The sequence below is a fragment of the Rhinatrema bivittatum genome, chromosome 5, assembly GCF_901001135.1.
Source record: "Rhinatrema bivittatum chromosome 5, aRhiBiv1.1, whole genome shotgun sequence".
Taxonomy (NCBI): domain Eukaryota; kingdom Metazoa; phylum Chordata; class Amphibia; order Gymnophiona; family Rhinatrematidae; genus Rhinatrema; species Rhinatrema bivittatum.
The window spans coordinates 204,726,718-204,752,991 of NC_042619.1; the positions used below are offsets into that span (position 1 = coordinate 204,726,718).

At 42.8% G+C, this 26,274-nt stretch overlaps 1 protein-coding gene across 3 annotated transcripts in view; it reads right to left on the bottom strand.

The window, feature by feature from the left end:
• Positions 1-26,274, bottom strand: part of POLA1 (DNA polymerase alpha 1, catalytic subunit) — a 1,013,915-nt gene that overhangs the window by 351,382 nt on the left and 636,259 nt on the right. For all 3 annotated transcript variants that reach the window (XM_029603088.1, XM_029603086.1, XM_029603087.1), the window contains 2 exons: positions 22,804-22,985; positions 11,631-11,762 (listed from right to left, as the gene is read on the bottom strand). In XM_029603088.1, coding sequence (XP_029458948.1) covers positions 11,631-11,762; positions 22,804-22,985 — 314 coding nt within the window. The remainder of the gene's footprint in view (positions 1-11,630; positions 11,763-22,803; positions 22,986-26,274) is intronic.

The window sequence follows — 26,274 nt, forward strand, 5'->3', positions numbered from 1 at the left end:
TCTCTCACACACATGCTCTCTCTCTCTCTAATACACATACACACACCCTCATACAAGCTCCCTCACTCTCTCGCACACACTCACATCCCCTCATACAGGGCCCTCTTTGTTGCATACACACCCACACAAGCTCCCTTTCTCTCTCACACATACATCCTCACACAGGCTACCTATGTCTCTCTCTCACGCACCTGTTCACATAAGCTCTGTCTCACACATACACAATCCCTTCACACAGGCTAGCACACTCACAAACACACGATCCTTTTTTCATAATTATGAGTTCCCAATCTCTCACACATACACACTCCTTCACAATCTCCTCATAATAGGCTCCCTCTCTCTGAAACCCATACTCAAGCACCCCTGCCCCCCACTCTCTTACCCCCATGCTCTCTCACCCTCCCCTCATATAGGCTCCCTCGCTCTGAAACCCTCACTCAAGCATCCCTACTCTTACTTCTCATGCTCTCTCACACACCCTCCTGCTCTCTCTCACCCTCCCCTCATATAGGCTCTCTCTCTCCGAAACTCACACTCAAGCATCCCCACCCTCTTACCTCCCATGCTGTCTCTTACACCCCCTCCTGCTCTCTCGCCCTCCCCTCCCCTCTCACACATTCTCTCTCACCGGGGCCTTCCAACTTCGCCGTGAGCAGAGCATACTCCGTTCACGGCACACGGAGGTCTTCCATTTTGCCGCGAACGGAACGCCAGCGCCTTCATCTTCGCTGCGAATGGAGTGCGTCACACGGCACATGCAGGACGCACTCTGTTTGCGGCATGCCAGGGTCTCCTCTGCTATTTTCTGTATAGAATTTGGCAATTCTGTGCAGAAAATGGCAATTCTGCGCAGGGGGAAATTCTGCGCAAATTCTGCACTCCGTAGTAGCGCAGAATTCCCCCAGGACTACCTCGGTGGTGGGAAAATTAATGGAGACTCTGCTGAAGGAAAGGATAGTGAACTATCTACAATCCGGTGGGTTGCTCGATCAGAGTAGCATGGATTCACCAGGGGAAGGTCCTGTCAGACGAATCTAATTGATTTCTTTGATGAAGTGACTAGAGAACTGGATCAGGGAAGAGTGCTTGATGTAATTTACTTGGATTTTAGTAAAGCTTTTGATATGGTCCCACACAGAAGACTAAACAAAATGAGAAGCTTGGGAGTCAGCTCCAAGGTGTTGGCATGGATTACAAACTGGTTGACAGACAGAAGACAATGGGTGAAGGTAAATGGAATTTACTCTGAAGAGAAAATGGTGTTAAATGGAGTGCCACAGGGGATCAGTGTTGGGACCGGTTCTGTTCAACATTTCGTGAGCGACATTGCAGAAGGGATAGAAAGTAAAGTTTTTCTATTTGCAGATAATACTAAGATTTGCAACAGAGTGGACACACCAGAAAAAGTACAGAGAAAGAGACAGGATTTAAGGAAGCTGGAAGAGTGGTTGAAGATATGGCAGCTGGGATTCAATGCCAAGAAATGCAGAGTCATGCATCTGGGGTGTGGTAATCTGAAAGAACTATATGCATTGGAGGGGGGGTGAAGGGCTGATGTGCATGGAACAGGAGAGAGACCTTGGGGTGATAGTGTCTAACGACCTGAAGTCGACGAAGCAGCGTGACACGGCGATAGCCAAAGCCAGAAGAATGCTGGGCTGCATAGAGAGAGGAATATCTAGTAAGAAAAGGGAAGTGATAATCCCTTGTACAGGTCCTTGGTGAGGCCTCACCTGGAGTAGTGTGTTCAGTTCTGGAGACCACATCTCAAAGGAGACAGAGACAGGATGGAGGCGATCCAGAGAAGGGCGACCAAAATGGTGGGTGGTCTGTATCGAATGACTTATGAGGAGAGGTTGAAGAACCTGAATATGTATACCCTGGAGGAGAGGAGGAGCAGGGATGATATGATACAGACCTTCAGATACTTGAATAGTTTTAATGATCCATGGTCGTCAACAAACCTTTTTCATTGGAAACAATTTAATAGAACTAGGTGGTCACGATTTGAAACTCCAGGGAGGAAGACTTAGAACCAATGTCAGGAAATATTTCTTCACTGAGAGGGTGGTAGATGCCTGGAAAGCCCTTCCGGAGGAAGTGGTGAAGACTAAAACTTTGAAGGATTTCAAAGGGGCATGGGATAAACACTGTGGGTCCCTAAAAGGCTAGAGGATGGGAATAAATAAAAAAGCTTAACTGGCATGAAGCGGCAGTTACTACCCTTAAGAGAAACATGGGGGTAACCTGCACGGAGCGGCCATTACTACCCTTAAGAGAAACATGGGGTAACCTGCACGGAGCAGCAGTTTCTATCCTTAAGAGAAACATGGGGGTAACCTGCATAGAGTGGCAGTTACTACCTTGGGAAGCTTGCTGGGCAGACTAGATGGACTATTTTGGTCTTTTTCTGCCTTCATTACTATATTACTATGTAAGTGTAAGCTGGGCACCCTTTCCAGGTTACCTTTAAAGCTCTGGGAGTAAACCTGTTAGTGCAGTTAGAGAAAAATAATTAGGGGAGGATCCATTCAGTGGCAGCCTTCCCATGGCAGGGCCCTTAATGGATAACCCTGGTAGAAGGTTTTATAGCAGAATTCGGCAAAGGGCTCTGGGGGCAGTCTAAATTGGAAGTTAGAGAGAGAGGTTGGAGGTTTGTTTTTTTTCCTAAGTTACCTTTTGGCCTACCTGAAGCCTTGAAAACCCTCCAAGACCTTTCAGGATGGGTATGGACTGCACTGCTTTACTCTCCAACTGAAGTAGAGTGTGTTTTGTCCATATGCTGAGTTGGATTTTGCACTTTTGAGTAAAGGAGCCTGCTGAAGGCCTGGACCTTTCTGAGGCTCAGGGATTGGGGAACCCTGAGTCGAAGATGCCCAGTTTTAGGGAAGACCTGCCCCTGAAGTGGTGGTGATCTGTTGCAGAGGGCCTCTGAAGTTATCTATTTGGGGGAACAAAGAAGTAGGTTTTTTTTCCCCCCAAGATCTGGGAGGAAGTGGTTTTTCTGCCCCTTTTCCTACCCATTGATGAACCAGAAGATCCATCCAGAATCCTCATCAAAAGAAAGGTCAACTATCTGTGAGAATTAAAATCATCTGAAATAGGGGAGGGCACCCACTTGGCATTTTCAGCCAACCCTGGGGAGCTAGAGACATTAACTATCTGTGTCAGGATTAGATTTTTGCCATCTGGGAGGGGTTCCCACCCACTAAAGAGGCCCTAACCTGAGGGGTCTACTGCTCTACTTAACCTAGGTTGGCAGTGGGATTCCTGGTCCTAATAATAGACTCTTGCACAGATGGAGGGCACAAGAACTATACTTCAAGAGAAAAAGAAAAGAACTATGGAGCCGAAAACCTATTTATTTGTGCTACTCAACCATGTTGATGCAGTAAAGTATTATTTTTGGACACTTTCTCAGTGGTCCCTGTGTATTCTTTGGCACTCAGCAGATAGCACCCAGCACAAAGTGTAAAAATTCACCTAGCCCAGGAAATTCAGCACATTAACCTCATAGTTTTCTTTCTTTTGTACATATGTATATAATTGCAAACTTTGTTTATAATTTTATTGCAAAACTTCCCATGTTATTGTTCCCCCTCTCGTTAATGCCTTGTTATCATGTTTTTACTGTTCAATGTAAAGCGCCATGCCGTGCGTTTGTTTTTGCGTTACAATGTGAACCGATATGATATCCTTGATGAATGTCGGTATATAAAAATTTTAAATAAAATAAATAAATAAATAAATAAATGAAGCTAAAAATCCTGCATTGGGACCTGAGAAGACTCCTTTCTATCCCTAGTCAAAAGGACCTGCACCTTGGGAAGGGAAGAGTCAGATCAGCTAGCCAGGGCCCCTGCCCTGTAAAGCAGATGAATAACTTTATGTACCCACCCATGCTGGACTTGCACATCAGGGTGGGGTTACATAAGTAATGAGAGACAAGGAGTGCAAAGTTTAGAAATTTAGGCAATATTGAATATCCATCGGAGATGAAAAGTCTTCCTCCCACTGGAAGATCTTCAGATGGAATGGGATATATATCTAGTCAAAATTTGGTGCTTATTTTTGAGGTTGCTATTTCAGTGCTTTTCTTTGGACTCTTTCTCTAGGACTGGTTGAAAGCACTATCTTTGGTACAGATAAGGCTGGTACCATGTGTAAGGATAATAGAATTGCTACTTGTAAGATTGTTTGATATCTTCTCTAAGTATACATGGGAATTGAGGTTGCTGTAGTCAAAGTCTATAAAGTTGAACAATGTTCCTTTATAACATTGATAGTTTCTTTGACTTTGTCCCCCCCGAACATGGCGCATCCACTAGTTTGTCATGAACATCTTTTCTTAAGCCTGCTTTCAAGCAAGCTAATCCTTCTTGCTCCTATGACAATGGCAGAACATTTTGAAAATATATTAAAACTGTCAAATACACTGCCACAGCTGAGCTGGCCGATTTGAAGGTACTCCCTAGGAGGTCAGGAACAGACAGGTCAAGTGAGGTCTTTTGTAGGGGGTCAGGAGCAAGCAGGACAGGTGCAGGTCTTCTGCCTGACCAGCCACCTTCCCTTCAGATTTGGTCCTCTGGTGCTGGTGGCTGGCAGGTCTTATGGAGGGAGGTGCACAGGGTCAGGGAGAGTACACCCACTGTAACCAGCAGGCAGCAAGAAGTAAGAGGATGGGGAAGGTGCCCTGGTCACATAGAACGCAAACAGGGGTGGGCACCGACAAGACGGGGACTGACAAATAAGCAAAAGGCAGGTAAGTCCAGAAATCAAACAAGGAACCAGACAAAGCATGGAACAGATAGCACAAAGGAAACACACGGACAAGGGAGCTATTGGAAGGCCTAACATAGGTCAGGAGTAAAGCTAGGAACACGCGGGCAAGAAAAGTCACTGGAAGGCCTAACAGAACAAAGCAAAATTAGAAACACAAAGGCAAGAAAGACCACTGGGAGGTCTAACCAAAGCCAAAAAAACTAGGTATCCCAGAGCAGGGACACTAAGCAAGGAATACAAGGGACAAGAGGCCACATGCAGAGAAGAGACTTAGTGCTGAGGTGGGGCGTACCCTGTGACAGGCTGGACTTGCTGCATCATACAGCCTTCATAGCAGAGGCTAGAGTAGGTCTGAGCGTGGCCCAGTGAGAACCCCCTGTTGGCAGGGTGGTTGCCTAGCAGCCAGTATCATTACGTAGATCTTATTAAATGCTTTGTCCATTCATCCGCTTAAAAAAGATCCTGCGTAAATTTGTCGAAGATCTACTGGCAGAAATGTGGAGGTCTCATTTTCTATAGAATGTTATACAATTACAGAGTCATTTGAAACAGGTGTGCAGATATTTTATTCTGAAGCATGGCGGATTTGGAAAATAATATTCCCCATATTGCCCAATGAAGGATTGTTTGAGTAAATATAATTCCTTAGCTCATTTTAATTCTGATTCTATCACCACTGAATCATGAGGTACTTGCACTATTGCAGCCTGAGCAATTTTTAACCTTGTATTTTAAATCTATCCATTTGGCTACTGGCAAAGTAGAGTAGTAAGCCACATTTTGATCTGAAGGTCTTATGAACTAATACAGCACAGAGTTGTTTAGGTGCTTTTATAGATTTTAGAACTCTTGGGAATTCATCTGTCATCTGTTTCTTCTTGTAATAAAAATGGTATGGATTATGTCATTTTTATCTGAAAGCCAGATAAGTCCTCAGATGGTGTGCTGCTTCTAGGAGTTTCCAGAAAAGGGTCTGGTGAAACAATGGCTGATCAGTAAAGGAGCCGTAAAAAGATTGGTAGTAAGACTGAATCACTGTCCAAGATATGTGTTCCTAACGATAGTGATTTTTTTCCCTTGATAGTGCAAGGGATATTTGTTTTGGCTGAACATGCAAAATTCCTTGATAAGGTAGGATCGGAGAGTCAAGTTAAGTAGTAAGCCTTTTAAGGATTGGAATAAGTTGAGATGTAGTAGCTGATTTAACATCTGTTATATATTATGTGTATAAACTCTAACCATAGCTTTTGTATAAGTATGACTCTCTTGGCACCAATACTGGTAATGAATGCAATTTTTGTGCTGATAGCTTCAATGCCAACATTTTGGTGATGGCACCTACATTTTTAGCACTGATGATGGCACAGAATATCTGTACTGAGGCATCTGAAGTGGATGGCGCCAACAAGTGAGAAGACTATGATGCAAATTTGTGAATTTTATTTTTTTGTGGTCAAGGTTGTATGTGCCAATTTATGAGCACGGTATTGTGACTTGTGCACCAAGAGAGATTTCTGTTTAGCTCTGCTCCGATGGATGCAAAAGAATCATTACTTTCACATTTTGGTGACTGACCTCTTTTTTTTAATGAGACATTTGGCTCTTTCAAGAGGAAAAGTTTCATACCTCATTTTAATTCCCTGAATTTTACTGCTCACAGGGACATCATTCCACATTCTTTGCAGTTAATTATGTCGTATGAAGGCTCTAAAAAGCAAATGTAGACGTAATATAAACTGACACTAGCTATTTGATGGCTACACTTGGCACATTATTTGAAGGGTCGGTTTCCTGATATGATGCAAATTACCAAAAAACGGAGTCAATTTGTGCAAAATGCACAAAGTAAATTATATAACAAAAAGGCATTCGTCAAACTGCTCATATTCTTCATGTGTTACTTATATTGGACATTAGCAATGCAGTATTGAAGACCATCATAACACCCATAAGCATAGAAATAATTATTTGTTCATAAGATTGGAACCAGATCATATGTAATCACTGGTCTCTGATCACCAAATACTGTAAAAAAAAAAATAAAAAAAATAAAAAAAATTTTTTTTTGCAAATTAAAAAAGTAAAGCTTCCTTTTTCACTTGCATTGGATGAACAGTGATTCATTCAATATAGACACTTGTAGGCAGCAACCCAACATAACATTGTTTCGAATAGTTTCTGCATCAGTGGTTGTCATTTGTTTCACTAAAAGAGAAGTAAGATTGAGTCATACAAGTTAGAGCAACATTTCACCCATATCATACTGTTCCGTTGTCCATTCTTACTGGCATCAAAAAATTCAGTGTATTCATGCTAACAGATTAAAGTGTTGAAAGCACTCTGCAATGGCAAAGCGCCTTTTAAATAAAATGAAGCATATGCGTGATTGCATAAACAGACGTACAATCACAACGTAACAGCTGTCAAAGTACAACATTTAAAATATCACTTGTTTAGAGAAAATATGTTAAGCACTTGTTAGAAAAAATGACTCCAACTCTATATCAACATTCAATCCCAGTGGACTAAGAGTTCAAATTGAAAATCCATTGTTCACATCGTAAAACCACTTCTGCTACAGGGAAAGTCTTCCTGATCTACAAGATGTCCAGTTGTAAGATTAGCTACATGGAATACTGCATAAACTGTCCTTGTGGTCTTCAATATGTTGGTCAAACAACAAGGCCACTATGTATTCGCTTGCTTGAACATAAGAGTTGCTTAAAAACTCCATACTCCAGTTGTCTCTCATTTTCTGGAACTTAATCATACTTTTGAAGACATCAAGTGGTTCGTGTTGGTTAAAATTGAAAATGACTGGAAGGGGGGAAAATCGGGTAAAAATTTTTATTATGATGCAAACAACAATGGATTTTCAATATGAATGCTATTATTCCACTGGGATTGAATGCTGATATAGAGAGGAGTCATTTTTTCGAACAAGTGCTTGTATATTTTTTCTAAACAAGTAATTGATATTTTAAGAGTTGTACTTTGACAGCTGTTACGTCGTGATTGTACGTCTTGACGCAACCATGCGTACGCTCCGTTTTATTTAAGAGATACTCTGCCATTGCAGAGCACATTCAACACTTTAATCTGTTATCAACATGAACGCACTGAACTTTATGATGCTAGTAAGAACTGACTATGGAACGATATGATGTGGGTGAGATGTTGCTCTAACTTGTGTAACTCATTCTTACTTTCTTCTCTTTTAGCGAAACAAATGACATTGAGTGTAGAGTGTACCCTGATGTAGAAACTATTCGAAACAACTGTGTCAGGTTGCTGCTTATAAGTGTCCATATTGAATGAATCAGTGTTCCTCCAATACAAGTGAAAACAGAAGCCTGTTGAGGGAAGTGATCTTACTTTATTTTATTTGAAAAAAGAAATACTGTAAAAAAAAGGTATTTGATCAGAGAACAATGATTACATATGACCCGGTTCCAAGCAAATGAACAAACAATTATTTCTATGCTTATGGGTGTTATGATGGTCTTCAATACTGTATTGCTAATGTCCAATATAAGTAACATATGAATAATATGAACAGTTTGACAAATGCCTTTGTCATATAATTTCTGATAGGATGAACAAATTAAACTTTTTTTTGTGGAGACTCAAACAAAGAGAAGTAACTAAGGAAAAGAATGAAGAAAACCGAAGATAAATAAAAAAAATCATGGTGCAATAAGAGAGAGCAGGAAACGCATCCTTCGCCTTAGTGAAAGAAATTTGACCAAGGAGGCTCATGAGCAGCTAAGCAGGAATTCCCGCACATGCTCAGAAAGACTTTGTCTTTCTGAACTCAGAGTGCACATCTGTCGTATGTCACCCACTTCTGTGGCTGTATTGTTCCTGCTTGCCATGGAGAAAGTAGGTTTCAGGTAGAAAACTAAATACATTATTCATTGCCTCAAGAAATGCATGAAAGCTATTAAAAACTTCTTAAAAAGTATGAAAATAAAATCTCTTGAAAGCTAATCACAGATGTATTAAGCTAGTTCAATAAAAATATGTCACCTATAACTTGTTTGCTGACCCTGATTTCTACAAAAAAGAGTAGAAAGGGCTGAGCTAGGCCAGCAGCCCCTTCTACTACCCCCTACATGCTGAAAAGATAGCCCAAAGAAGTCCAGTCATAGATAAGCATAGGCAGGTCCCAGCCCTTTAAAAGAACAAAGTACAACCATATATGTACATGCGTGAATACCTTAATATTGCAAGAACAGAATATCACATCGGTTTTAATGTGGCCTTACTTCAGAGATGAAAGTACTATATCATGCTCTAATTGCAAAGAAATATATATTCAAAAGCAGTGATTACTACACAGAACATGTAGCAGTAACTGAAGAGTTATGTTTAAACAGCAGACTGAACATATTTCAGCACAGAATGTAATTGCGTGTAGTTTCAAAATATAAAACTTTAGGCACTGTTCACATATTCGGAATTTGTAGATTTTAATTAAACACAGTGTTGCAGGGCAATGATATTTCACCAAAATGTTGTCCCATTTAAATCATTATAGGCTATGTCAGTATGAAAGCACCATTAAGAAATGTATTTATCAATCATATTTATTATTTGTCAAATAATCAAGTGCTCATACATCTTTGGACATAACTACACCACAACTGCATTAACTGGAATCTCAGTTGACTATTTTTCAGTAAGACAGAAAAGGAGCCAACATCCCTTGTATAATGGTAGCATAGCCCTGAAGTCCTTCTGTGACTAGGGTTTGCAATCCTTTTGGGCTTATGTGCCCAAAAAAAGGCAACACTGCTGTTAGCCAAAAGTCTGCTGCTAGGAATGTGGGTTCTCCCAGATGAGAACCAGCCACACCCTTCTACTCTTGAACCTCTTTCTCTCCCGTTTGAGATTAGCACAACTAGCCCAGAAGTTTTGATGTTCACAATGCAAGCATTTGGGAGGGAGTGGCCTGCTAGCTGGGAGGGCTTTGCAAGTCAAATGGAGTTGACGACACCTGCTTTATGATAAGACAAGAATTACTGAGCATAAAATGTAACTTCTGTAACCAGTATTGTACAAGTACTTGGAGTGATAAAATCTTAGTTAACTATAACTATACACCTCCTCCCTAAAAACTGCTCACCACACCTCAACCAGAGAAAGGGCTTTCTCCATTGCCGGCCCTTCCCTATGGAACACCCTGCCCACGGCCCTCCGTCTAGAACCTAATCTGTCTAAGTTTTAAAAAGGGCTCAAAACCTGGCTCTTTACATTGGCGTATCCAAATGTTGACCAAACTTAGCTTGCACTCCAACCCCTTAGCCCACTCTCTCTCCCCTCCTCCTATCTGCCTCTCCTCTTTCTCCCCTTTTCTTCCCCCTAGCAAAGACTCCAAAATACAGTGGGGCAGATTTTATAAATCTGCGCACATGCGTACTTTTGTTTGCGCACCAGGCGTGAACAAGAGTACGCGGGATTTCAATAGATACGTGCGTAGCAGCGCGTATCCATTAAAATCCGGGGTCGGCGCACGCAAGGCTGCCCAAAATCGGCAGCCTGCGCGCACCGAGCCGCGCAGCCTGCCTCTGTTCCCTCCGAGGTCTCTCCGAAATCGGAGCGGCCTTGGAGGGAACTTTCCTTCGCCCTCCCCCCACCTGCTCGAAGCGGGCGCACGCCGGGCCGGCTGCTGCACTCCATGTTCCGGTCCGGGGGCTGGTCCAGGGGCCGCTCTCACGCCCCCAGAATGTCCTCGGGCCGGAACCACGCCCCCAGACACGCCCCCGAAATGCCGCGTCACTCCCGGCATGCCCCTCCATGCAAGCCCCGGGACTTAAGCGCGTCCTGGGGCTTGTGCGTATCTTACGCGCGTACCCCTTTGAAAATCTACCCCAGTGTTTCTTCCCCCTAAGCAAAGACTCCTAAATACTGTGTTGTAAGTTCCCCTCCTCCACTCTAAGCTTATCCTACCCTGTCCCTCCCTCCCCCTCCCCCCCCCATCTCTCCCTTTCACTGCCATCAATGGTCTGGTACCTACCAGCCCACCTGTACATATATTGTCTATTGTTAATTTATATTCCTCGAATGTTCCTATCAAATTTCTCTCTTTCCCTATCCTTCCTTCTGCTGCCTCTCTCCTCCTTCATTGCTGCTCCCTCTTCCCCTTTTATTGTATTTCACTCTCTTGTTAATTTGTTACAATGTAAACCGGCATGATGTTCCAATGAATGTCGGTATATAAAAACCAAATTGAAGATAGAAACTGTGCAATTATGATGTATCAATAAATTAGTACTTCATGCCACATCATAAATACAAGCTGAACCAAAAAAATTTTTTTGAAGTGAAAAGAATGTGATACCTCATATAACAATGGGCCTCTCAATAATTGTCAGAGAGTGCTCACAAACAAATGTGTCAAACATACCCGCCGTTAGCCAGTGTATATAAAAACCAACAAGTAAATAAATAAATAAAGAATCAAGAATTCTTTAAAAGGTGTTTGCCAGGAAGACTATTATGATATCATTAAGGCATGTTACAGTTTATGGCAGCTAACTTTCACCAAATCAAAGTTAACTGCAAAAGATACAAGATTCTCATTGGTCATGCTGCAGAGGTAATGTGCTCAAACCCCAGATAAGAGAACACCAATGAGATAAGAAAGGGCAGTTAACAACCCTCAAATGAGGGGTTAAGAAGTTTTAGGCGGCCCTTGCTTAATGCAGACATAGGTGGTATAAAGTCAAGAATACAATGCATGAGGAAATCCTAGATACTTCCACCAGATCTAAACCACTAAGTGAATGTTGAATGGCATCTGCTTTCCTCACAAATACAGGGAATGCTCTCTACATACTTACATTGTAGTATTTCTTTATGTAACGCCTAATGTCCAGGACTAGTTTGTTTTGCATTTGAATCACATAGTCCAGAGGAGATGTATCACATTCTGGATTGCTGCAGCGTTTCAGGCTTGGTTCAATCTGTGTGCCCTACAGATATATAAAAAGGAAACCATGAAACGAAATAAGCATGCAAAAACCTCCAAACAGAAAATCTTCTATTACAAGGTTATTCTGTTAAACGACCCATCATGTCACCTCCCTTAAAAAGCTTTCCTTTCTCCTTCCATTTTGTCTACATTGTTCCTTCAGTTTCTAACAAGAATGCTTCATTAATTCCATGTAATGCCATCAGCTGAAAGATGAGCTATGGGAACCTCCACTATATGAAATTCTCTTTCCTGAGGACTACAGATAGTCACATTCTATGCAGGACTATCATCCAGAGGCTTGCCTTCTAATTATTAGGTATTAAATAGCATGGTTGAAGGAACAAATGTAACATTTGATGCCATATCCATTTCCAGGTTCAAACAATACATTAATAAAAGAAAAATAGAAAAAAACTATATAGAGCAGTGATTAGAATCACCAAACTAAAACGTGTTTTATGCTTTATCAAAAATTGGACAGTGTACAGTATAAATTAGTAATGGTACCGGGTTTTTAACATTCATTTAAACATAAAAATATTAATTAGGGATTGAAAGGACTGACTGAAGAATTGTGTTGATGGATTGCTGAGGTTGTTTTATAACCACACTGATGATTTTGATGAAAAATGTGTAATCAAGTTTTATTAATCAGGCAAGCAAGCAGTTGTGGGTTCTGTACTGAGATCTCCCACAATTAGGTTAATGTATGGTGACATGCTATCCATGGACTTGAGCACCTGGTGTAAATGTATATGGGCAGCCTTTTTACTGTTGGAGGTTATTTTTCTGTTCTAAATAAATCATAACAATTCTAGCTTTTCTGAGTCAGTCTGCTCCCTGTCTCCTCCTCCCCCATCACTGAGCAATCCCAGGTGGAAGAGATTTTCAAGCTTGACATCCGCTCTTCCACAAAGTCAGCCCATCTGCAAGTCGTCAAGCCTCTATGCAATTAACTATCTTATTTACAGCTGTAATGAAGCAAAAGTCAAGGATTTAGCAAAGTATTGCTGATCTGCGTCTCTTTTCCTCTCACTTGCTTCCAATGGCTGCTTTGTTTTGATTCAAAAAAATGTAAAACATCTGCTGTTTGTCCAAATTAACTTAAAATAATTACTTTTAATTTAGATAAAAGGATATATTTGCTTTAACTTTCAAGGTCTTTTATGACTGCAGTCTGCTAATTTGCCAATGGCTAGTATGTGCACTACAGTGAGTAGTGGATCAGTAGAATAGTTGGATCGATTCGGAGTTGTAATCCAAGGCCAATGATACTTTTCTTGGCATTGGTTCTTGCCAGGAATGCATCCCTAGAACTTTTACGTCTGATGTGGAAGGGCAGCAAAATAGATAGTGAAAAAAAACCTTTATTACAAAGAGAGCAAAGAGGGATGGAAAAGATAAACAGGAACTTTCAAAAACTTTTGGTTCCTATTAATTTGATTTAAGGAAATATAGATTACTAGCAAGTAAATACTAGCAAGACTGCAACAGATAAAACAGTTAAAATAATATGAAAGGAAAATCTGAAATGCACACAAGTGCACCACGAAGGCTCTTGAAGTCCAATACACAATAAATAATAAATGTGGGAATTTCTTAACACCACTAGACTCAAGGAAGAGGTACCAATACTATACACTGCATTGCAGACTCAGGGGTATGAGCAAACCCCAAGAAACAGATTTGAAAGACTGAAAAACACAGCCAAAAGATCTCAAAAACTGTGGTATGTCAAGGAACTTTAGTAGACAAGATAAAAACCATCTAGCATGATAGAACATAAGGATAAAACCGTGAACAGCATTTTGGCCAGAGGATGCTCAGTTTAAAAAAACCCATAAAAGTAATAATTCAAAATGCCTTATGAAGAACAACCAGTCTGAGGGGCAATTTGTCCTGCAGTTCACATACAGAGAAAAGACTAACCATACTTCCATGTTAATTACTTTACATTACATCTGTGGAGAGGACTCTAAAGTCTGGGTGTGACTATCTTCCTTAGTGAGGGCATGTTGTAGATGTGATGTGAACTGACAGATGAGTTTACAGAGGGAATCCTTGCTGGCAGGTCAAATCACTGAAAAGTTTTAGCCTCCAAGGAGGCTTCTCTCCTTTCCTTGCCTGGAAGAATTGTTTCACCTACCCACAAAGATAATATATTAAGATGGGTAATGAAAATCAACATCACCAATAACAATCAACCGTCCAACTGGAAGCTCTACACATTTTATAGCAAAAGTGAGTATCTTCCAGTCCTCAAGGGCACACACTGCTCAAGTTTTCAGGATATCCCTAATAAATATGTATGAGATAGATTTACATTCAATTGAGGCAGTGTGCATGCAAATCTCTCTCCTGCATATTCATTAGGGATAGCCTGAGAACCTGATTGGTGTGTGGCCCTGCAGCAAAGGGTCTCCACCCCGTTCTATTAATATGATATGTAACCCAAGGCGGTGATAAGGACCACTGTCTCGAAACAAAGCAAGGGTGAATGATTTGCCCTTACCAATGATTTTAGAACTAGGAGCTGCAGTAGTGTCTTTTTTTTTTTGGCTGGTTTATTTGTACATCGCTCATTTATGGATACTCCTGGGAACTACTCTGATCTTTTATTTAGTTATTTTTAACCATTATATTAAAACTTTTATTTGAGTAGCCATTAAACAAATGTTCAAGAATCATCTTACAACTGTTTTATAAATATTTTACTACATGTTCTGTAGGAATAACTTTAAGGACCATTTGAACTGAAGATGAAACTGTTATACATTTATTTATTCAATTTATATTCCACCTTTCAGACACTTCAAAGTAGATTATATTCAGGTATACTAGGTATTTCTCTGTCTCCAGAGGGCTCACAATCTAAGTTTGTACCTGAGGCAATGGAAGGTGAAGTGACTTGCCCAAGGTCAGAAGAAGATGCAGCATGCCCAGACCCTTTTCCCCCTCAGCACCCAAACTCTTGATCCCTTCCCCTTCCCTCCCTGTCTAGCAGCACCCACACAATCTCTTCCAACCCTTCCTGCCCAGGAGCACTCACACTGACCCCCTCCTCCTGGCTCTTAGTCAGCAGAATTGCCTCCCTTCTAGTCCTGACCACTATCTCCCTCCCTCCCTCTCTGTGGCACACCTCCTGGTACCTCCCAACACACCTGAGAACTACTGCTTTAGGATAACATCCCTTTGCTCAAGCAGCACAGAAGTCATATATCAATTGACTTGGTAAAGCGTGAACATTATTCATTGCGCAGTCACTAAACTCGTCTGCCACTACTTTGCATAAGAAGCTTATCTGCCAGACTTGTACCAGGCCTAAACACACACCAAGTATCAGAGACTGTACTAGGCTGCCCCACACACCAATAAGATAAGCTGAAGCCATGTTTATTCAGGATTCTTATTCCTTCAATAAATGTGATTTCTAAGAAAAATACCTACAGGCTGCATTGTTGTCCTTTGCATAGTAAGCTGATGGCAAATAAAGACTTTAAAACCCATCTAATCTCGATTTTGATTCTCCTTTCTGGTGTAATGCCAGAGACCCTAGTTCATCTCTGGCTTTCTCTTCACTTCCTTAAAACTAGAAATCCTCTATGCTTATCCCAAGCTTTCTTTCTCCATGGACATTAGATTAACTCCCACAGGTCCTACTGTTTTTCTGAGTATAGTGAGTAGGCTCCCATGTGAGCCTGCACAGCTCAGCATCACTACATAATATAAGTGATTGAAATCTCTCTCCTACAGCTTAAGAGCTAGCGCACTCTCGCAATACTTTTAAAATACATTGATTGGTGAGGTGGTGAACAAGCTGGCCAGTAAGTGCTCTATGCTGATCTCATGTATTGCAAAGAGGACATGCTAGCCCCGCGAGTTTTGAATACACACAAGGAACAGCAAGAGCAGAACAAATTCCTCCTTTTGCTCTTGATGGGAAGTCTGCCTATATTTTGTGTGTGTGTGTGTATGGGAATAATAGCCTCAGTGAGGGTGTATGAATGGGAGCCTGCCTAGGTGTAAGTGTTAGTGTGTGTGCCTGGGGTGTGTGGGTATATATATGCATGTAAATGGCAGCCTGCCTGGGGTTGGTGGGGGTGGGTGTAGATGGCAGCCTGCCTGAGCGTGTATGCAAATTTCAGCCTGCCTGGGCGTGTGTGTTTGTGTGTGAATGGCAGCCTGCCTGGGTGTGGATGTGTGAATGGGAGCCTGACTGGGGGTGTGAGTGTGAGAGAAAGAGCATATGAGAGAGTCTGTATGTGTGAATGAAGGAGGAAGGAAAGAAGACAGGAAGAGAGGTGTGTGTGTGTAAATATATATATTTTTTCCCTTAATCTATTTTATTTATTTATTTGCAGGGGTCTGTGCCACTTCACAAAGTGTTTGGCAGCAAAGGGAATTTGTTTTGCTGTCACTGAGGTGACCAGTATTTGAATATATTTTTTTTGGCATGTTTTAGTTCTGTTCTGCACCTGTTGCAAATCTTTTTATGACGATTATGATTATTGCTGTTTTATTGCAGTTTTATGCATTTTTAGAAAGAGGATTCATAAAAGAATATACTGATATTTGTTTTATTACGTGATTGGATCTGATGCTTCTAATAAGTGTTTACTTTTACATGATACTGTGTATTTATAATGAGAAATTACTACTTACCTGATAATTTCCTTTTCTTTAATGAAGACAGATTAAACCACGACCAGTGAATTATGCACTTCTACCAGCAGATGGAAACGGAGCAAAACTGATGTCACGGTATATATCTCTCATACACTGACATCAGCCCCCCAGTATTCTTCGCAAAAGCCAACTAAACAATACATGAACATAATTATTAATAGACAACCATTCAAGCACTCATTTAACAGGAAAACACTTCTCTTAGAAAAGGAGTGTAATATCACTAATCTAGGAACTGGTTCCAAACACAGCCACTCAGGACAATAGCACCACCATCTGGCAACCAAGGGCGGGAAGGTGGATTAACTTGTCTTCATTAAATAAACTGAAATTATAAGATAAGTAGTAATTTCTCTCTCTTAGCATTCAGACAGATTAATCCACCACCAGTGGGATGTACCAAAGCTACTCCCAAACACGGCAGGAGGCTATCTGTGGTCCAATCAACACCACATGCATGAAGGATGCGTCCTCCCGGTCCTGCACATCTAGGCTGTACTGCCTGGAAAAGGTGTGTAAGGAGGACCATGACACAGTTTGGCAAATCACTATGGGAGACAACAATCTAATCTCCATCCATGACACTGCCAGAGCCCTAGTAGAATTTTCCCTAACATGCTCAGCCTCCACATATGCGGCCAGGGTAACCTCCTTAATCTAGCGGGCTATTGTAGCCCAAGATACTGGCTCACTGTGTTTACCCCCACTGTGGAGTGTAAAAAGCCAGTCCGTCTTCCTGAGAGGTTTAGAAACCTCCAAATACCTCATGATATGCCACTTGACATCCATGGTCTGTAACAGACTATATTCTGTAATGTCGACAGAGAAATCAATTGATTCAAATGAAAATCCAAGGCAAAAAGTATAGAACAGTTTGCAGCTGTATTGCCTCTGGAGTCACTCACAGAAACTGTTCCAGGCAAGACAGCTTGCAGTTCAAAAACTCTAAGTGTTGAACAAATTGCCAGAAGAAACACAGTCTTCAAAGTAAGTACCTCAAGGAAAGGCTACACAGTGGTTAAAAGGTAGACCCGCCAGAAAATCCAGAACCAAATTAAGACTCCACAAAGGCACCAGCAACCGCAAGGGAGGAAGAAGATGCTTCATCCTTTCAAGAACTGGGCCACATCTGGATGGTCTGACAAGGGAAACAGGCAAGAGCTGCCACCTGTACCTTTAAGGAATTAAGGGCCAAGCCCTTAACCCAACCTGCAAAAAAATCAAAATAGACAGGACCTTAACTATTCAAGGAATAACCCCTCGTTCCTCTCACCACGCCTCAAACACACACCAAACCCAAACATAGGCTAAGGAAGTCTAGAACTTTTGCACTCAAAGCAAGGTGGAAGTCACAGCAGTGGAATATCCATGCTTCAGCAACCAAGCCCTCTCAAGATAGAATCGAGTTGGATCTTCGTAAAGAATAGGCCCCTGCCACAGCAGATCCCTGTGGACCGGTAATCGGAGAGAAAAGAGTCCACCAGGAGCCTCCGCAGATTTGTATAGCACAGCCTTCTGGGTCAATCTGGTGCCACCAGAAGCACCATTCCTGTGTGTCTCTCAATCCTCCGAATCATTCTGCCCAACATGGGCTATGGGGGAAAGACATATAGAATCTTGCCTTCTGGCCACTCCTGCATGAGGGCATCGATGCCCAAAGACCTCAGATCTCTCCTGGGAATGAAGAAGCAAGGAACCTTCAGACAGTGTGACCTGTAGGTAAGACCATACCGTCAGGCGTATTGTTTCTGTCAATAGTCGTACCTGCGCCATCAGTTTCTGAATCTGGATCTCCAGCAGTAACACCCTGCCTTGTTTTGCATTGAAACGAACACAGAGATACTTCAGTGTCTAGGATGGCAGTAGATGGCTCTTGACCAAGTTCACCAACCAACCTAGCTCCTGTAGCAAGGAGATCACCTTGCGTGAGGCTGTCTCTCAGACTCTTGGCCCGAATCAGCCAATCATCTAAGCGTGGGTGAACTAGAATGCCATCCTCTCTCAACACTGCCGCAACCACTAACATAACCTTTGAAAATGTTCTGGGCATTGTGGCAAACCCAAAAAAGCAGCACTCAAAACTGAAAATGTTGCCCCAAAGCAGTGAAACTCAAACCGTTGATGCTCCCAGCTGGATGGGAATATGCAGATTCACCTCTGACAAATCCAAAGATGTAAGAAACTCCCCCGACTGTTCTGCCATTATCACTGAGCATAAGGTTTCCATGCAAAACAAGTCACTCGCAAATGACCGTTGAGTCCCTTGAGATCCAGGATAGGGCGAAAGGAACCCTCCTTCTTGGGTACAACGATGTAAATGGAACATCGGCCTGTATTTTCTTGTGACAGAGGCACTGGGATCAAGGCCCGCAGGCTCAGGAGCCTTAACATATACTCCATTGCCTGTCTCTTCTGCGGAGAGTTGCAGGGAGACACCATGAAAATATCCTAAGGAACACTGAGAAACTCAAGAGTGTAGCCATATCTTATCACCTCCAAAACCCATCTCCGATAAAAAAAAAAAAAATAAATAAAAAAAAAGAGAGAGAGACAGGCAACCCCCTATCTCCTGTTCCCGGGGAAGGGTCGGCACACTTTCACTGAAGGGGTCAGGGGGCACTGCCGTTCAAGCCTGCACCCCAACTGGGCTGCCTGGGACAAAAGGACTGAGATCTACCCAAAGGTCAAGCCCTCTGAGAAGACGTTCCTCTGTAGTGTCCAAAAAATTTGAACCCCTAACATGACAAATGAGCTTGGCACCTGCTATTTATCCTCTGGTAATCGAGGAGCTTGGGACTCACCCCACTTATTGGCCATTTTTTTCGAACTCACAAAAAACAGTGATCCTTTAAAGGGCAATTTCGAAAGATTAGACTTTGAAATTGTATCGGCCGACCAATTCCTTGGCAGCTATTACCAAAGGCACACCTCTGGCAGAAGTGCGGACCAAGTTGTAGCCCTTTTCTGCCAAACAGGTGGACCCGAATATGGCAAGTAGCACAACGAGTAAGGCACTTCGGCTTCTTTGCTACTGGCACCATGCAAAAAACATCCACTAGCAGCACACTTCCAAGGGTGTCTGACAATTGTGGGTCCAACTGCGCACCCGCAAAAGCGAGCCTGGACAGGACGCCCAAAAACAAGCTCTGTCCAAAAAGTGCACACTACAGACACCCATAATTTAGGCTCCCCGTATGCGGTCAAGGGAGGAGCCCACCTGAGTGCTCACCTGGGCGTGCAAGTGCAAACCAACATCACTGTTTTGCAGCAGGCTTGTGCGAATGCTACTGCAGCCTATCATGCAGTGCCTGAGTAAAGCCAGAGAGTGGGGCCTAACCAAAAGGCTGCTCAACCCACCAAGCTGCCATGGACTCCCCAAGCTCCCCCGGAGATGGGAACGAATGTCAGATCAGCGCACCGAAGCTCAGAGATCAGAAGGGGAATTGAATCCCTAAAATTCTCTCTCCTTTTTATTTATTTACTCTTTACCTGAGCTCAGCCCATCCTGGCCGAATACAAAGTCAGTCTCCGGCTGTGGGGTGAGAGGGCAAATGCCTTCACCACCGCACTCAGTTTCCTGCACCCGCTTATCCTCTCAGCTGTTTCTCTCTCTACAGAGAAGTCCATGCCAGAAAACCAGCTACTGGACTGAGGGACTCTACTGAGGGAGGGATCTGCAGATATCACCTTAGGAAAACCTGACTGAGGGAGGGAGGGACCATAAGATATCATCACAGGAGAGCAGGGCAAATTAATTTCCTCCTCCTTTTCTCCTTCTAAATTGTTTTTTTTTAAGCAAGCCCCAGTAGGGAGATGCACGTTCACCATCTGCTGGAGATGGAGACTACTGGTGAGCTGATGTCAGTGCTGGGGTATATATATACCATGATGTCAGCTTTGCTCTGTCTCCATCTGCTTGTAGAGGTGCATAACCCACTGGTCATGGATTAACCTGTATGAATGCTAAGAAAAATGCAATAAATATAAAATTAAAAATGCTTTATTAATCTGTATTACCGTATTTTCCGGCGTATAAGACGACCCCCCCTTTTTTATACATATTTTTAAGAAAAAAAATAATTTTACACTCAAACAGGAGCAACCCTATCTATGAAAAGGCAACACTACAAATACCGTATATCAGGCCCTAAAAACCAATATACCTCTTATTAGGAAAACAGAACTAGCAAGCAGCTATAGATCCCCACACATAAATAATTGTAAAACTATACTAATAAGCAGAATAAATGTTTCAAAAGAGCTATGAACAGAATAACATCCAACAATTAAAAACTCATAAAAACTATTAAACATTCTCCAAACACCAATAAAATATTTCAAAAAAGCAGACACATCACATAATATTAAATAATTAAAATGGCAGTCAATCAAGAAAAATAAACTTAAAAAGCCACCTTTCCTTACCCCCTCCAGCAGCTCTCCTATTCCTCTTCCTCTTCCTTAGGGCCCATGTCTCTCACACACACACACACACACCATACCAGTCATGCCCCCATGACCAGTTTCTGTCTCTCACACACCAATCATTTCCCAAACAGTCTTTGACACACACACCAGACACTTTCCTGAACAGTTTCTCTCATGCCATACACACACACAGGCTTCCCACTCCCGTGTTCTGCTTACCGTACATATACGGGCTTCTCACTCTCATAATCACTTTCTCTGTCTCACACACACACACCAGTCTCTCTCTCATTTCCATGCTCACTCTCCACGTGCACAGGCTTCTCATTCCCTGAATCACATTCTTTCTCTCACATTCACACACACCAGTCTCTTTCTCTCACACACACCGTCACCTTATCAACCAGTCTCTCTCTCATGCACGCGCACACACACACAGCCCTCCCACTCCCATGCTCTCTCTCACATAATCAGGCTTCTTACTCCCATGCTTTCTCACATACCCAGATTTCTCACTTCCATGCTTTTTCTCTCTCTCACACTCACATACACATCAGTCATCTCTCTGAGCAGTCACTTTCATTGTCTCTCACACACGAGCTCGCTGACCAGTTTCTCTCAATCACACACATGCTCTCAATCAAATGCATTCTCTCACTTACACACAGGCTGGCTGCTTCTCTCTCTCTCTCTCTCACTTCCACTCCCCCCGAGCACAAATAGTAGCTGCAGCAGCTTCCTCCTCCAGCCCCCGCAGGCCAAGAAAGAAGAAACCCATCGGCCGCGGGAGGCTCATGCTGCTGTCTCCTTTCCCGATTACCAGCTCCTTCGACTGCTCGGGGCCGTTCTTGCTGTCGCCGCTGCAATTTTTTCACGCGGCACGGCTCTTTCTTCCCGCGCAGCACTTCCTGTTCCGGTTCAAAGGGGGGGGGGGGGGGGCGGGAAGAAGAAAAGGGCAGCCGCGGATGTCACAGCTTTTTTTTTTTTTTTTTTTTGCACCGCTGCCGTTCCCGCTGGGCTTGAACGTGCTGATAGCCCAGCGGCAACGGCAGTGCGGTGCACGGGAAGGAGAAAGCAGTGTCGCATGAAAAAATAGCAGCGGCGACAGCAGGAACGGCCCTGAGCAGTCGAAGGAGCTGGTAATCGGGAAAGGAGACAGCACCATGAGCCTCCCGCGGCCGATGGGTTTCTTCTTTCTTGGCCTGCGGGGGCTGGAGGAGGAAGCTGCTGCAGCTACTATTTGCGCTCGGGGGGAGGGGGGGTGAAAGAGAGAGAGTGAGACAGCCAGCCTGTGTGTAAGTGAGAGAATGCATTTGATTGAGAGCATGTGTGTGTGATTGAGAGAAACTGGTAAGAGAGCAGGTGTGCCCTATAAGGCGATACCCGGCGTATAAGACGACCCCCGACTTTTGAGAAGATTTTCTTGGGTTAAAAAGTCGTCTTATACGCCGGAAAATACGGTAATTTATGATGGTAAGTGCTTGAAGTAATAGATTTAAATATTTTAAAATGACATGTATGATGGTTGTTGCTGCAGACTATTCAGAAACCCATTGTAGGGTGTATACCTAGGCATAATTTATTGATAAGAGTACAACTAGTAGGGCCTAGATCTTTATGTCCTCTGCCCATCCATGTTAACCTGGGCCCCCCCAAAAAATTCAGTTCTGGCGATGCCACTGCTTGACACTACAAGAAATCACTTAAATGTATTAGACATGGTATCACATGCTTCCCATGCACAGTTCATTTTAAATTTAGCTTGGCATGAAGGTGATGTTTCATTATAATAAAATCTACTCACACTAGAACACTTATTTATACTGTAAAATCTACAATTTCCCTATCTTTCCTACTACATGCCAGAAAGGAAAAGGCTCATCTAATATTGGGATTCATGGAAGAAAGGAGGAATGAAAACTTACTGAGCCATCAAACACACCGTCATAAATATTTTCTGTTGTGCACTTGGGGCAGGAGAATTTAAAGCGCTCGCAGTCTCTATATTTCTCCTCATCGGTGAGCTGAGTTGGCCCCCCAAGTAATGCATCGTTCTCCTCATCTTGCTGATAATGGTGGTGACTGCGGAACTGAGAAGGGTCCAGACCTGCCAACAAGCACAAACAAAGTCAGCATGGCTTTACCCAAGGCAAGTCTTGCCTCACAAATCTGCTTCACATTTTTGAAGGAGTTAATAAATATGTAGATAAAGGTGAACCGGTAGATGTAGTATATTTGGATTTTCAGAAAGGTTTGACAAAGTTCCTCATAAGAGTTTCTAGGAAAAGTAACAAGTCATGGGATAGGTGGCGATGCCTTTCGTGGATTACAAACTGACTAAAAGGCAGGAAACAGAGAGTAGGATTAAATGGACAATTTTCTCAGTGGAAGGGAGTGGGCAGTGGAGTGCCTCAGGGATCTGTATTGGGACCCTTACTTTTCAATATATTTGTAAATGATCTGGCGGGGGAGTGGACAGGAGAAAGGGTCCAGCCTGTGATCACTGCACCATATGGAGAAACGCTTTCACTTTGAGCTGAAAGACTTACGGGTGGAAGGAAAAGCCACCTAGTCACCTTTCTAACCACCAAAGCAAACATGCCCAGTTAAATAGGAAATCCTTCCTGCACTTGGGATCTCTAGCCCCTGGAGGGATCTTTTCCTGCTTCCCACTCAGAACAAAGCAACTCAATCCTTCTATGCAGGGGAAAAGCTTTTGATGGCTTTTTTTTAAGCCAGCCGTAATAGGATGATCTTCAGAATTTTGTTTCTCACATCTGATTCAAAAATATTGGGCACTCACAAGCACTGACTGATCAGAGAAGGCAACTCCTCCTTTGTAAATAAGCAAATAATTGTAGAATTCTCTTTCTCCATGGGAGAATATTCACCTTCCTACAATTCCTCCTCCCCATCATCAGAAAGGATCTCCTTTTCCTACTCCACAGAGTCTGACTTGGAGAGCTCTCCCACCGGGTCTCCATCATCCCCCCATGCCTTTTTCCTGCCCACACTCGAGGAAGAAGGGGATCTGGGATGGAATATGCACCCACACTTTACCCCATACTGAAAGCCTAGAGTAAGCACTTTAAAAATTCTGGACTGAGAGATGCCAAAAAGTGAAGGGCAAGAGGAAGCTGCTACCGGTCCCAGAAGCCCTGCAGAGAAAGCCAAATTACCCAAAGAAAAACTCCCAGGGTGTGCAGGCAAAAACACTGGAGGCATGTCTAGATCTGTGGGCAGGAACCTCCTCTGCAACTGTCCTTCCCCACCACACCAGCGTGTACCACAGACATTAACTGCTCGGTAGTCTCAAACTCTGCCACACACTGCCAGCTAAGCATGCTGAAGAGAGCTCAACAAGAGCTGTTTTTTCACAAAGGCTGCCACACTTAGTGCTTGGTTGGGCCTACCATCAAGCTCCCTCCCTCTCCCTTCAATGTGCCCCGCTGCGGAAACACAAGAGGTGGCTCTACCTCCAGCTGCTCTCACCTTCCAGTTGCAGCTGTACTGTTCCTGCTTTTCCTCTTTTTTTTTTTTTTTTTAAACTTTATGTAAAGCCCAGAACATCCAACATGAACCGAACAAGGACCTAAGGGCCCACAGACAGAAGCAGGTAAGAGAATCAGGAGGAGAGAAAGGCAGGTTGGGGAGAGACATCAGGGGAACCCAAAAGACGACAAAAATAGTTACTAACCAGAATCCATTTTGAACCTCCCCGGATCCCCATGATTCTCTTGGCTCTGCTCAACCAAGGCAGAACAGTCCTATCAACTGAAGCCCCAGAACAGCCACTAATCTAACAGAATTCAACCTAGACCAAGCTACAACTAGCAGCATGGGACATGCTTGTCTACCATAAGCTGGAGACAGAAAATAATGGCAGGTGGAGGTCAGCATGGGATCCTATAAGAGGTGACCTCAGCAAGCTTGTTGTTGTCCTGTCTCCATCTGCTGGCAGGACAGCATCTGGATGAGAAATGGGCAGATATGGACCAATAAGATCCGGTGTGAAAGAGAGATGCAATTTGTAACTCTTCAAAAGGTCAGCCACCACAGATACAAAATAACTGCTCATTAATAATTTGAAGACTTTTAAAGGTGGGGATAACTGCTAAATTGATTCAGATTATTTCTGTGTCACAAGTTTAGAAGAGTGTACTCTGGGACTGCTGACAGGGCCAAGACATGGTACAGAATCATTAGGCAGGCAAGGTCAAGGTCAAGGTCAAGGTCAAGGCAGGCAGAGTCAGTTCAGAAGCAGTAGACAAACAAGGATCAGGGTAGGCAATGGAAACAAGTTTAAGAACCAGACCGGGTCTCAATCAATAGTTGGAATCAGGAACAGCGGCACGAAGAAACAGAACCTGTTGCTCAAGCACCTGCCCAGAAAAGTGAGCTTCCTTTTTGTGTTAGAGCAGTGCTTTTATCAGTATGCGCCACAGGAAATCCTGGGCACTGGCCCTATAAAGCTTGTGAGATGCTATGGGCCTTTACTTAGAGCAGCAGGACACCAGGTGCCATATTGGGAGCCCGGGACCATGAGGTACATGACATAGATAGGAATCCATGTGCTCGTCTGCTACTAGAAGTCCCTTTAAAATGAAAACAAGATTAACATGTCACTATAGTGTGGAAACATATCTGTCAAAATGGCCAAAACATTTTAAGAGTTCTAAACACTATGAAATGAAAAGCAAAATAAGCTGAATCTATTTAAACAAGGATAAGAGGAGTGGTTTTTTATTTTAGTTTGAGTGACGTAAAGCATTTTAATAAAATCAACATTCATTTTGTGAAGAGTCAATGTTTAAATTAAAATGGCATCTTAGAAAGCAAAACTGCACAGCAAAAAGGAATACAAATGGCAGGTACTGCTGTAAGAACCAGTCCATGGCCAGCTCGGATTTCAGTTCGGGGCTTGAATTTTCATTGGTTCACAGGCTTCCACTTAATGCCATTTCCAAAATTTAGTAGTGGGATTAAAAACAAAGCAGAGCAATGTGTTTTCTTTGCCCAGATGAAGAAACAAAAGGCACACACACAGACAGACACATTAGCAGGATACTGAGAAGAGGTAATCAAAGTGAATGTGTAACTTAAAAATCAGCACTTGCTGACTGAGTGGATATCATGCTAAGATCACGGTACCAACTCCAGAGATCTTGCATCTGCAGAACACATTTGCACTATAACAGTCACACTAGCTATTGATGCACATTCAGGGTAATAAAAATGTTCTTTCACACTATTTGTGAAAAAAAAATCTATTATAGACTCACAACCCACTGTGAAAAGAAATTAGCAGTTTCTAAAAGCTACTACTACTAATATAGAAGAGGTGTTAATTGGTCTGTAAACTCTCAAATGTATAATAAGTATCTGAAGGCAAAATA